Below are 13170 nucleotides of genomic sequence, written 5' to 3'. Positions count from 1 at the left end.
ATATTTATATAATTTAAATTAACCATTTTGCATGTTAATCGAGTGGTTTATCATTCTATTAGATTAGAGTGTCAAATATTACAGTAGCATTATGTAAAATTACAGTGTGATCACTTTGAATCATCACACGATTCAAAGACCCCATCTGACACCCCCCTTCCTGAATCTTCCACTGAGTGGGGGCCTACATGCAGTGTATTGGGGAGTATGGTCGTTGTTTCCTTTCCGGTTTGCTTCATGTCCAGTTGTGTCATTGCATGTGGTCAGATTTCAGGTGAATAATCTTTTTTACTTTCAAATCCTGTTAAAATTACATGGGGAATATTTAAAATTTTGATAAATAAAAAAAAAATACAAATGTAGGCCTGCACTTTCATTTCATTTAATATATAATCATCTTGAAATAACTGGAATTGTTTTTTCACTACTTTAAACATAAAATCTATATAATACTGTATGCAGCTTGCTATTACCCTCTCAGGGTGACTGTATTTGGTATTTATATAGCACCTTTCCTTTAGGTTATGAAGCACATTGTTTTCCCTGGTCATTGGTTCCACATACTTAAGTGTTTCTGTCAGGCAACCCCACCAGGTACCCATTTATTCTCCTGGGTGGAGAGAATCAACTCAGATAAAGTGCCTTGATGAAGGACACAAGCGAAGTGCACAGTGAGATACTGAAACATCCACCTCGAGGTTGGGAAACCAAACCGTTCCTGATGCAGCAAACTACTTCCAGAATGTATCTATAGATCTTTGGTCATCAGTATGAAAATTAGTGCTATTCGGTCTGTGAATTTGACTTAAGACATGTTGAAGGATTTGTAAAACACCACAAAAGTTTAGATGTAGATGTAGATTGTTAGCAACGGTTTATTGGTTAGAGTCCTAATGAAGAAATGTTTTTTCATTTCTATTACATTATTTACCTTTGGTCAGATGTTTTCTGTCATGAAACCAAAAAAAAAAATGAGAGGAAAACGTAGGTTGGTGACTACGAAATGTGATATTAAAATGTCATAATTAATCCCTGTCTAGAACCTTCTAAAAATAGCTGCACTTCCTGAAACCTTATTTGATATTTTGGCCGCAAAGCATAAATGTACAGTATGTCTCTAATTTACAGAGTAGAGCTTTATGATTTAATGGTTACGGTGCTCATCTTGTGATTTCGGTGTCTTGTGTTCCAATCCAATAAGAATGTTTCTCACACCGAAAAGATAACTTAATTAACTTTAATTTATAGAGAGCATTGCATAGTTTATTACTTCCTGTAAATGACAAATTACTCCTTGGTGAATGAAAAAATAAACAAACCTACAGTATGTATATCAAAGTCAAAGTCTGATGAATCAAATTTTGCGATATAGGCCTGATGTCGTCTGAAATGGTCAATGGTTGTGGATGGTGTATAGCATTTGGCTAAAGTAAAAGGTTCCTGACTACTCCTGAGAAAACTGGGTTAAGGCTCTGTCCACACTATCAAATTTTCTTTGACAAAAAAACTGTTGAATTCCCAAAGTCAGTGGCCATATAAAACCATGATGTGCCTACATATGTGATGTCATCATTTCCAAATTAAGGGATGTCACATGTTTTTGTCAAATAAAATTTGATAGTCTGGACAGGTCTTTAATTTGTCTAAAAATGGAGAATATCTGGGGGTTTTTTAAGTGGGTGGGGTTATATTCTTTGACCATAATGCATTCTTTAAAATGGCCCAAAAAATTCACAGTCTCTCTATAGGCCAGGGACTTCCTGAACCCCAACTAATGTTTTAGCAACAGCTTTGCTGGCCTCTATGGAAGTTGTCAGACCCAGACAGCTTTACCCCCACCTTCCCTGAATGAATATCCTGGAGTAACCACTGATAGCAGGACTGCAATTGAACCTGGGATCACAAGGAGCACCATGGTTCAGAGAACACACATTGGCTTTTAACACAAATTTCACACAGCTAAACTGATATCAGATTATAATTGTGGAAGATGATTTCCCGCTTAGATTGCTCTACGACCTAGTCGATTGAGCCTATATTTTGAAGTCATTAAGTCCGAACGGGAAACTGGCGAACAGCTGGAATCAATGTTACCGTACTGTTTGCTTCATACCATACAATTTCAATAATGGGATTTGGCATTTGTTGAATTTTATGGAAAGCATTTTTTTTAATCCACTTTACTTGTTTTGAGATTGAAAAACAATCAGCTTAGTCACAGGCAATTTATTTTTACAGATAACTATTTGAAGTTTAGCACTATAAAAATTGAAAAAAAAACATCATTTACTAGGGAAGTTTTTTTGCACAAGGCCAAGTAAGTTACATTATACTTTTAAATAAGGGCTGTCCATAATTGTTATGTAATCTGCCACTTAGGTTCAGATACTCCAGTGGTGAATTTAAGGGGGAAAAACCGACCCATGCCTCCCTCCCTAAATTTTTCAATATTTAAAAAAAAGATGATAAAAATAAATTATATACAAATTCGAACTTTTTCTTGCCTCAGCCTCATGGTTGGGGTTGAGGTAGTATAGACCCTCCATCTGTGAAAGTACCTCCCTGGGCCCAATCTATTTCAAATTCCTGGATCTGCCACTGTAGGCCCTATTTTTCTTTAATAATGTCTGTTTTTACAGAATTTTTTTTTTTTCAAATTTAAACATAGCTGCTGTTTCCCTACAGGGTCCAGTTATGCTTTGTAAATATAAATGTCTGGAAATGAAGTTTTAGATGTCTGTTATGAGATAATGTACTATTTTGTGTTGTATATCCTTTAAATAATTTGTGTAATATAAATTAAAAAAATTAAAATATTAAATTAAAAGAAATAAAGATTGTGAAATCATAATCAAAATAAAGTTTAAACAAAAACAAAACATACAACAACAACAAAAATAATGATATAGGTTAAATAATAGTAAATTAAATTGAATGCTTAAATCATAAACGAAAAATAACGAAGTTGAAACATACTTCATATCTCACCTCTTCGGAACCCAAGCCACATGGGAACCTCTTCTCACACACATGTTTCTTTAAGCATTTTGCATATTGCCGCATGCATCGGAAATCATTCTTTCCACAACGCCCGCATTCTGGCTCAGTTGACACAAACTCGCACGCCATACAAGATGTGTGCTGGCATTCACCTTGACAATCCATCTTAACATCTGCATTATTTCTGAAAAAAAAAAAAAAATAACAAAAAAATGCTAATTTAAAATCAAGAAAAGACTGTAGTGCCCCTGTTAGAAAAACCAGTAATTTCCCTCATCACAACCTTTTGTGAAGTGTGGAATAATGTATCTTAGACCAAGGATGTAGTGTGCCACTCAGAATATATACCTAGTATTCATGTCTTATGTACATGATTTTAAACAGCCTGCCCCCAAGTTTGCAAATAATATTGCCTCAAGAAATACAGTATGTACAGTAGAATTATAATTAGGCCAACATTTCACCCTCGTACACCGTGATATAAATTGAAGCTAACAACAGGTTGTAAAGCTGCTGATTTTGTCACAACTTCTAATCAGCTCTCATTGATGTTAAAGAACGAGACCACCACGATTCCACACACATCACACATACTGGGCCATTTCATTTCTCCCTGGTAGCAATATGTCACAATCATCTAATCAGAAAGAAAACATAATGACCTCAAAATCCGAACTGATCGCAGGAATGTGCGGTATGTCTAAAGCAATTAGAATTAGGAGTACATTTGGTAACCCCTATGCAGACCCTATCACGACATACAATCCAAGAACGAGTTAACACTTTTAAGCCCAGATGAGCTCCAACACGTACGCAGTTGTTCAGTCATTAGATATACTGGCTCTTTTATGATGCAACTGAATGGAGGAAATTATAATAGATACAATAATATATAAGCCTTGTGCCATTGATAGTAATCCACTTAAATTGTATGTTAATTTCATGGATTTTTTATGCATGTTTTGAAGTACTCTACCATGTCTTATAGAATAGAAAAGTCACATGCCTTCTACGGTACTGGAAAAAAAAATTCTTTTTTTTGTTTTTTTTTTGGGAAAAAAAAAATATATATATATATATTTTTTTATATTAAATAATAGATAATTGCTGTATTCGACTGGTTGTTCTTCATTAAAACACGCACACATGCGCGCAGTAAAATCCTACTTAACAAAGATGACCAGTCAAATAGAAAACTGGTAAATACTCGACAAAACAAAAAATGGCTGCATAGTTACCATGATACACAATGCGTAATCAATTCCTTCGGCTTGCGGCAGTGTGGGTTTTTTTGTAAAAAAATGTTTTTCATCCAGTTAGGTCACATGGATAACTTAAAACTGATTAACGCAATCTGGTTATGTTAATTTTCGTTGTCAGCTAAGTTTATGTTACGAACCAGTCGAATGATGATAATACTCCACAAAAAATTGTAGTCAACAAAATGAACCAGTTGAAGCCCAATGTTTGTATAATCTCAACCATGTTTGACTTTGTAAATCAATGCACCACCGAACAACTCAAAGTTGATATTTGGCTTTAGCAAAATTAAAAATTAAAAAAAACAAGCTTCCCTCCCTCATCAATTTTCCAGCCTAGATGTGTTAAACTAATAATATTTTTTTAGGGCCTTAACTGGATCTAATTTGCAGTTGAAAACATTTTCATTGAAATATACACAATCGTTTTTTATTTTCAACATGGCATATTAAGTTGGTAATATATATTTAATGTACAGTATTATCTGGATTGTTATATGTGCAGAATTATCTTTTAATCTATGAATAGTTTAAATTTATGCTGTTGGGGGAGGGCAATTATAGATAGGAAATATTTAGGCCTTTGTTTTGTGTCTGTTGACTTTTTCTACTACTGTGACACTAGTTTGATACCTTCTGCTAGCAGAACAAGCTGATAATCTAGAATTATGTATACTTTAAGATAAGAGGAAGTGTGAGATTTACTAGTTTAACTTACAGGGTAGAACAGTCAACAATAATAAACAGACTTCACCACCCTTTGCTTTTGACCCTCTTTCACAAGTACCTGTAGGCTTACTATAGGTTCATTTCATATGATTATAACTATATCATACGCAATTATCTCTTCACCAACCCTACTTTATGTTCATAAGGATGATGATAATAATAATAATTTCATTCTTCTATAGCGCATTCCGCAAAAACCTCAATGCGCTTTACAACAAGAAAAGAAAAACAAGCAGTAAATAATTTTGACTTAAACTATGGTACTTAAACTAAAAACAGTTCCGAAAAGCATGCGCTATCGGTGTAAGTGTCAAGAACAGGTCTCCACCCACCGATGTCGAAAACAACGCCGCTGTCACCCCCGGGTGCATGTAGGCAGTATGCTGTGCTCTGGTTGCTTCCACCTCAGAAAGTTGATGACAATGGCAATGACGATTAAGATGATGATGATTTTCAGTAATATTATTATTATTATAAATTATTTAAAAAATATAATTATTTTCATCATTATTTTGTACAGTTTATTACCAACTATTACTGAATAAAGTTTTGATTGACAGTTTAAGCTTGACCCTGTCATCCCTCTGTTTAGGCCTGTAGTTCACCTCAGGGTGTCATCTATGCTGGTGGTGCAGGTCAAACTGAAGTACTCCTCATTATATGTTTGTTTTTCATAAAGGTTGTTAGTGCAAGAGAAACTATTGTACCTCCACTGGCCAGACCTGTGGTCATGTGTCATTAACCGCAATACATTGCATTGGGTCATTTTAAATGTCCACATAGATAGACCTACTACTTATAGTTCCATATACAGTTTTCTAATTTAAGCTTCAATTAAGTTCATTCCTTAATTTGTTTCATTGTGAGCAGTTTTCCACGATATTATGTGCATTGTTTACTGTATTATCAATATTATATTTGCCATATCGAATAAAAAAGGGTTTAATTAAAACAAAAATTATAGCTTTAAAACATATATGAAATTCTGTATAATACTGTACAATAAAATGGAATGAATGAAAATCAGTTAAAATTAGAACAAGAAAATATTTTCTTTGTAACCAATTAAAAGATTCTAATTTTTATATGAAAAAATAATTTTCTTGGATTGTGTCTCATCAGGAGATAATATTAATATTTATTGACCTTTTTTAAAAAGCACGTCAGTGTCTTAATCATATTCACAGCAATTTTTAATGCAATATATTAGTGGGAGAATATAATACAGGACAGTCTATTTACAGTATATTAATTACAGTGAATTAAAAGGAAAGATTAAACAAACTCTGTAAGTACTTCCTGGATACTTAAGAATCAAACATTTTCATCGTTAACTGTTTTCTGAAGGTGCACAAGTAGCACCTAAATTGCCAAGGTTATTTTTTGCATGAAACTTATATTGTTTGAAATTTGTTCTGGTAATGAATCATATTGTGTACGACAATTGACATGATTGGTTCATTTTTGATGGACATGATCATCTATTCAGAGAATTCAATAATGTAATGATGTATTGTTCTTGATAAATGTAGTCATTATCATGGATTCACATATATCTCCACTGGAAACTATGGTCCATACAAAGGAACCAATAATAGTGTGTTCAACGCTATGCTCAGGATGAGATCCATCACGCAGCTATGCAGGTAGGATTCACGACTCCTGTGAATGTCAAGTAATGACGACAATTGTGCCGACCACAACACCGTGTTGTTTCCAATCACTTCGTCATTAGCACCCAGTGTTCTGTTTTCATTGTCTGTCGACCCCCTGTGTTTAGGGATTCATGTCTCACCGAATCTAGCTATTCAGGAGTTCATCTTGTGGTGTTTGACTAAGTTCTAGAATTATCTTTTGATCATTAGTTCTTTATTTGGATTATGTTTTGTTCTTGTCATCAAAGAATCTACTTGCACATCCGTTTGATCAATATTACATGCTGTGTTACAAGACCTGCCTTCAAATTTGTTCTAATTTTTGCACGTTCTGTATACAGTACTTTGCTTATGTTTTAGAATTTAGATATTACGACACTGAAATTTTATTTATGGCATAAAGGTAGAGTAGGCCGATTTATTGTTACAAATGGTACTTAATTTTGTCAAAATATGTTTTCTCAAAATATGTTTTCTAAACAGTTTAATTTTTTTGACCACTTTATAATAATAAAAATAATAATAATAATAGGCTTAATTATAATATAATCATATAATGTAGTAGGCTTAAGTTAATATATGCATAGGCCTACAGTATATTATATAATTATGTATGTATGTAGGCCTATATATGTATATCTAACGCTGGCCACTTACTGTGCCCAATGGTCGTCGTCGGCTGACGTGATTCTATGGAGAACACAACACAAGGACGTGCGCGCATCACAATTTCAAAAAAATGCATGATTTTATGTGATGTCCAATAATGCCATTAATTTTTACAAATTTGTTTCTATTATCTAAATAAAGGCATATGTGAGACCGTAGATCTGTTGATAAGCTATGTGAGAGCTAAACTAATTCCTCCATGGTAAGAGCAAGTATGTACAGTATGCCTTCCAATCAATTCATTAATGAGATTTTGTAGGTATAGATAACACTCTAAGACCTAAGAACATTACCAAGACTAATTCACAAGAATTTCTTTTATTCTAAATCAATTTACCTGTTTACAAATTGATTTGTTGGAATAAATGTTGATGGCCGCCACACATAAAATCCTTTGTATGTTAATGTTCTACTCATTTGATTTAAAGAAAAAAACCTTGAAAAGAAATTAGAAAATAGATTTAGCAATTAGGTAGAGTTAATCCTTTAAAAACGATACCCACTAAACTCTTTGCTTCAGAGACTGTATTCTTTTAGTCTCTTTTCTCACTTGATGAAAATTGGGTTTACGTTGGCCTGTGAATGCCTTTTAATTGAGACTAGAATGGGTTGGAGTAAAACTTGCAAGGCCTTGTTTTAATGAGGAGGCTAAAGCTATAGAGAAAGTTGAATGTATAAAGAGGTTTTAAGTGTATGATTGAAATGTTTGTAATGAGGCCAGTCAACAACAAAATAAACACTTCACTTCATTTGTTCACAACACATAAAGGTGCCGCTAGTCTATAAGTATTCACCTAAAATCCAATCAATGTAGAACCTGCATATTATTCCCCCTGTTCCAATCCAATATAGAATCCCAGACCCCCATTATTGGTTGATCTAAAAGCAAAGCTATAATACTATTATAGGCCAAGAAGGTGTACTTTCCTAGACTTAAGCTTGAATGCAATTAGAAAAAGGTAGTGTACTTTGATATGACATATCTGCTTCAGATAGGATAAATAAAGATTTCAAAATCATTGCATTTGAACCCCTGAAAGTTTAATTGAATCTAATGATTCATCAGTATAGGTTAAAAGAACGAAAATTTCTGCATTCTTTCAAGGTTGAAAAGTCATAGAGTGGAGAAGGAAACTGCCTTCTAAGTACATTCTTACAATTAGGGTTTAATTCTGTCATATCATTTCAAATGACAATTCTAGTTTAGCAGGCATGGCTTTGAAGATTCTCAACAGATAAATCCCAGGCCCTTCATTCCATTCCCAACCCATCCTATACTACTAACCTCTATTCCCACCAATCCGATCCAATCCAAACTTTATATGGTTCAATACATGGTTTGTACTTATAGTTTTATGTACCAAAAAATGAGAGTAAGAAGAAAACAATACATCAAGAGGAAAAGGAGAACAGAAAGCCAGAACAAAATGAACCTCTGCATATTTACTCAAACATATTGACATTGAACAAAAGTATACTGGGCTACTGTTATTTTTTATATTGTTCAAGTAAAAAACTCATATGAAATGTGTTACCTCAGGCAGACATATTTGATAGGCCTACATATAATAGGCCTTGGCCTACCATTAGTAACTTTCTTTCATAAAAATGTTAGCAAAAAAAACCTCTCTACCCCTTCAAACCCTTTTCTTCTTTCCTTTCCCTTCCCTTCCCTTTCCTCGGCCCTTCCTTTCTTTTTCTCACCTCATCTTCCTTTTACCTCACCATTAATGCTTCTCTTCTTTTTTCATATTTTTGCAGTGCTACAAAAATATCATGAACTATGTTGACAGCCTGTAAGAAAACTGTTTTAATTCTTTATCATGCATCTAGATGTTTAAAAAAACAATTTATAAGCTCAGTCACAACAAGACTCACAGGGTTTGACCCTACTTACTGGTAAAATGAACAGTAAGTAGCTCAAAATGTTTTGAATCTTTAAAGTACTGTAGTAGATAACCTGTTTCTCTACCTTCATAGTTTCTTCCACACAATCAGGAAATAGAATGGAATACTAGACTATAGACAATTGTTCTAAATACATGGAAATCACTCTTCAAATCCCAGCAAATAGTGTTTTATTTAATTTCTATTGATTGTTCATTTCACAGCATTGCTTTGAGCTAAAGTGCTTCGAAGGATTCAATACCTAAAGTAAAATATATGCCCAGAAGCCTAGTTTGTAATCAGTATTTTTGGTGTTAAAAAGGGGAGTAATATTCCTGTCCATGAAAACACTTCTTTTTTAGAATCTATTAACAAGAACACTTTTTGAATACATCTGCAAATGGGAAGCTATTAGCCTTCCATTCATTACTGAAAGTGAAAGAATTGAGAAAACTTAAAAGTAGAACCTTAGGGCGACAGAGGACAACCAAGAATACTACATAATTCATGCCACACAATTGCAACAATAACAAAAGCAACATGTCATTCGAATCTCCTTAAGATAAAATGAACATATTTAAATCTGTTTGTTATTGTATACAAATGGAGCTAAATCTAAACCCTATTAAAGAGTTGTTACAGTCATTTAGGACAGAAAAGGAAAACCTTGAAATGAGTCTCTGATTGAAAGAGTATTTAACTGTACTGTACAATTTATAGTATGGTCCCCTGTATCACAGAATTACTGTAGATGATCTGCATGGTACTTTAGAGTACAAGTGCTAAAGTGTTGGCACATATGTATCTAGTTTTACAAAAGTCAGTTACGTTGTTATATATTCTGTTTTAATATTAAATACATTAAAAAAATATAACTTAACTCTCCTAACTTATCCATTAAATTGTTTTTCATTAACATACGTCACACACCATACATATAATAATGACCAAAAAAAAAAGTATTTCTCTAACAAGCCATATTATGTCTTCAAGTCACTGATTTTATTGTCCAAATTTCAGTTACTATGAATCGACTCAGTAGACTAGGGACATTTGATGACAGAATTCTCACCTCCCTACTCTCCTTCCTTCCCTCTCAACCACAGAAATCTCTGTTAATGCATATTAACCAACCCTCTGTAACTATGATAATATGAAGGCAATATTTTGTAAACCAAAAATGATTGCCATGTTTATTAGGAAGAAAGGGACAGGTTAAGAGGTTAATGGTATAAGAAATTAACAGGGGGATTTGATGACAGGCAAGAGGAAACTCCTTGACAGGTTGTTAGGAAAATGTCGTCAACTTTACTTTCTTGAAAGGAAGGCATCAGCCTTATAACAACATTTGCTGTATCTATGATATATCAGAAACCACAGAATCAAGTCAACCAGATGATTCGGGTTGCTTAAAGATCGTTTAATGTAAACTTCAAAACTGTGGAATGTGATCTTAACATATTAGTTTTGATTGCCATGCTTTGGAGGTGTCAATCATCAAATCAGGCTATCATAAGGCAAATAATGTGTATTATTCATACAGTAGTTGCAAAAAGTGAAAAAAAGTTCTCAATTCTACTCTTTTCAAAAACCCTTTCTCTTTTATGCAGATGCAGGTTTGCACGCTGGCTGTACACTGGATGTGTCACATGTCCATCAATCTCTGCCTATCACATCAGCCTATCATATTGCAAGTTATGAGAACTGCATTACACAGTTACGTCAAAATCCTGAAAATTACAGGCGTGCAAGAAAGTCAAACTTATTGTGTAATAACTATCTTTTATTTTATGCTTAAGATAATTTTATAAACCATATGCATTTACTTGAAAAAATATATTTATGTGAATGTGTATTATAATAATTAAAATAATCGAAAAAGTCTAAATTTGTAAGAATAATGTTTATTCTGCTCCATGTGTTTTAAATAGTCAGATGTTAATGGTTATGATATGTAATATTGTTATTAGGCCTTAGTATTATTATTGATGTGTATTGTATGATATTAGGCTAATAAAATATCAGTATGTGCTGAAATATTCCGCTATATATTGCACTATATATTGGACACATTATCTTCGTTAGAGAAGTCGCATAAGTCAGATAGTGACTTGTTTGTAGGGATATTGTGCATGATTTAAAGAATATTGAATGAAACCATGACACTATCAACTTCAACACGATGATGGATAGACAGCACTCGCAAGTTGCACAGTTAAAATTTCATTAAGAAAACAAAATCATCTTGCTAAACAGACCACATGACATCTCGAATGTGCAGAAACCTCCCAACATGGTCTTTCAACAAGTGATTCAATACTTTATATTGTAGAGTTCATAAAGGAGTCACATTATAAAATGAACACTAGCCATGCTTATTGTCAGCAGGTGAGATATCGGCAGCTGAGTTTGCTGTCAGCCACATACTTAGTTCACATTGGAAGCAAGGAAGATGACATCCTACGATACACAACCATCTAACAGATAAATACTAGACTATACTGTCCACCAAATATTCGACCTAGGGTGTATTAATTCAATGAAATAGATTAAATTATAATTTATTTAACTTAATAGTCCGCAACTGTTAATATCTCTGTACCTGCGATTTTAGGCAAGCCCACTAATGATCGTCTTGTGTGTGGTACAATTCAATTCTTGTGAAATTTGTCATATGATGATTGCGATCATTAGGTATTGCTGATGCCCCCTGAATGGTAATTTACGTTCCAAGGACTTCTGATCTGGTTCGTCGATCTTGTAGTTAGATTATTACTTACTCCCTTGTTTTAAGCTGTCTTACACTATCAGACAGCGTTTTATCAAACATGTCTAATATTGATAATTGCCTACTTTCTAAGAATAAATTTAAATTATATGTGAAAGAATTAGTAATACTAACTAGGCATATGACCGTAAAATTATATATTGTAAAACGAAAAAAAATCTCTTTAAAAACACAGATGCCTATTTCAAATAAGGCCTTCAGAATAAACATAAGATTGATGTTGTGGGTGTCTAATGAAATGTAATAAAATAACAATAATACAAAGTACTTAAATGAATAGAACCAAGACATAATTTACTGATGAAGCTATGCAACAGTTAATGCCTAGGAGGAAACTAAGAACTAATCAGGCTAAGGTGTGTAAAGGAGAATTAGTTTGTAATGATTGTCATACAGAAAAGACAACAGGATAACAGTGCTTGAAAATATGTATAAAATGAATAGCAAATAGCAGACATTACATTTTTGAAAACAAACTAAAAGGACGAAACGTTTAAACTGGAAAACAAAATTTAGAAATGACAGCATGGCAAACTCTTAAGCCTTTTGGGACTTATTTCCAAACGGATACATAAAGTGGATAAGCTATTGATTTCTTTATTTAAATTGATTACAGTAAAGATATCAATCTAATATATATTTGTAAAATGAAATGAGTCGCATAGACTGATAAAATTAGTAAAACATGGAAGATGTTAGTATTTTAGTTTTTATTGACATAATACCGGTACTACATACAGTACCAGCTTTGAAAGACACTTGCACCTGAAAAAGTGTTGTAGCAAGTGTATGTAGCCTATGTCTGTCTTTACATAGAATAGTTCTGAAATCGTCTGTTTTATTACTATTAGGTACTAGAAATTGCAAATTGCAAGAGAAGTGCTGCGAAGTACAACTGCATATAAATATTCTTCGAACAAAATTATTTATGCGAGTCAAGTGAAAATAATGAGTAAAAATATAACAAATAATATGAGACACGACCCATTGTCTATATTAGAACACTCATTGGGTAACAAAGTCGTAATTTTTCATTTTTTGTCAAAAAGTGTCTATAGTGGTGAATTATGGTATTGGATTTTTTTAATAAAGTTTCAAAAATTTCTTTGTATGTGGAAAATGTAGTTGATTACCAAAGGTTACAATTTTTATTTTGAAGACTGCATGGTCTAGGATGTGTACA

General features: G+C 33.1%; 1 protein-coding gene and 1 long non-coding RNA gene across 3 annotated transcripts in view; one reads left to right on the top strand and one right to left on the bottom strand.

Moving 5' to 3' along the window:
- Window positions 1-11248, top strand: part of LOC117110736 — a 29725-nt gene extending 18477 nt beyond the window's left edge. The window contains exon 5 of the long non-coding RNA XR_004445767.1: window positions 10810-11248. This is a non-coding gene — a long non-coding RNA (uncharacterized LOC117110736). The remainder of the gene's footprint in view (window positions 1-10809) is intronic.
- The window catches only part of LOC117110735 (cysteine-rich motor neuron 1 protein-like), a 38740-nt gene that overhangs the window by 4959 nt on the left and 20611 nt on the right, over window positions 1-13170 (bottom strand). Inside the window, exon 3 of one of the 2 annotated variants that reach the window (XM_033253522.1) lies at window positions 2989-3184. In XM_033253522.1, coding sequence (XP_033109413.1) covers window positions 2989-3184 — 196 coding nt within the window. Of the gene's footprint in view, window positions 1-2976; window positions 3185-13170 lie in introns of both variants that reach the window. The other variant, XM_033253521.1, reaches the window with a different exon arrangement.

Source organism: Anneissia japonica, unplaced genomic scaffold, assembly GCF_011630105.1.
Source record: "Anneissia japonica isolate Jap-2015-1 unplaced genomic scaffold, ASM1163010v1 scaffold2756_len2360902_cov194, whole genome shotgun sequence".
Lineage (NCBI taxonomy): Eukaryota > Metazoa > Echinodermata > Crinoidea > Comatulida > Comatulidae > Anneissia > Anneissia japonica.
The sequence above is the reverse complement of the archived record's forward strand: the minus strand, read 5'-3'. Positions and strand labels throughout refer to the sequence as shown.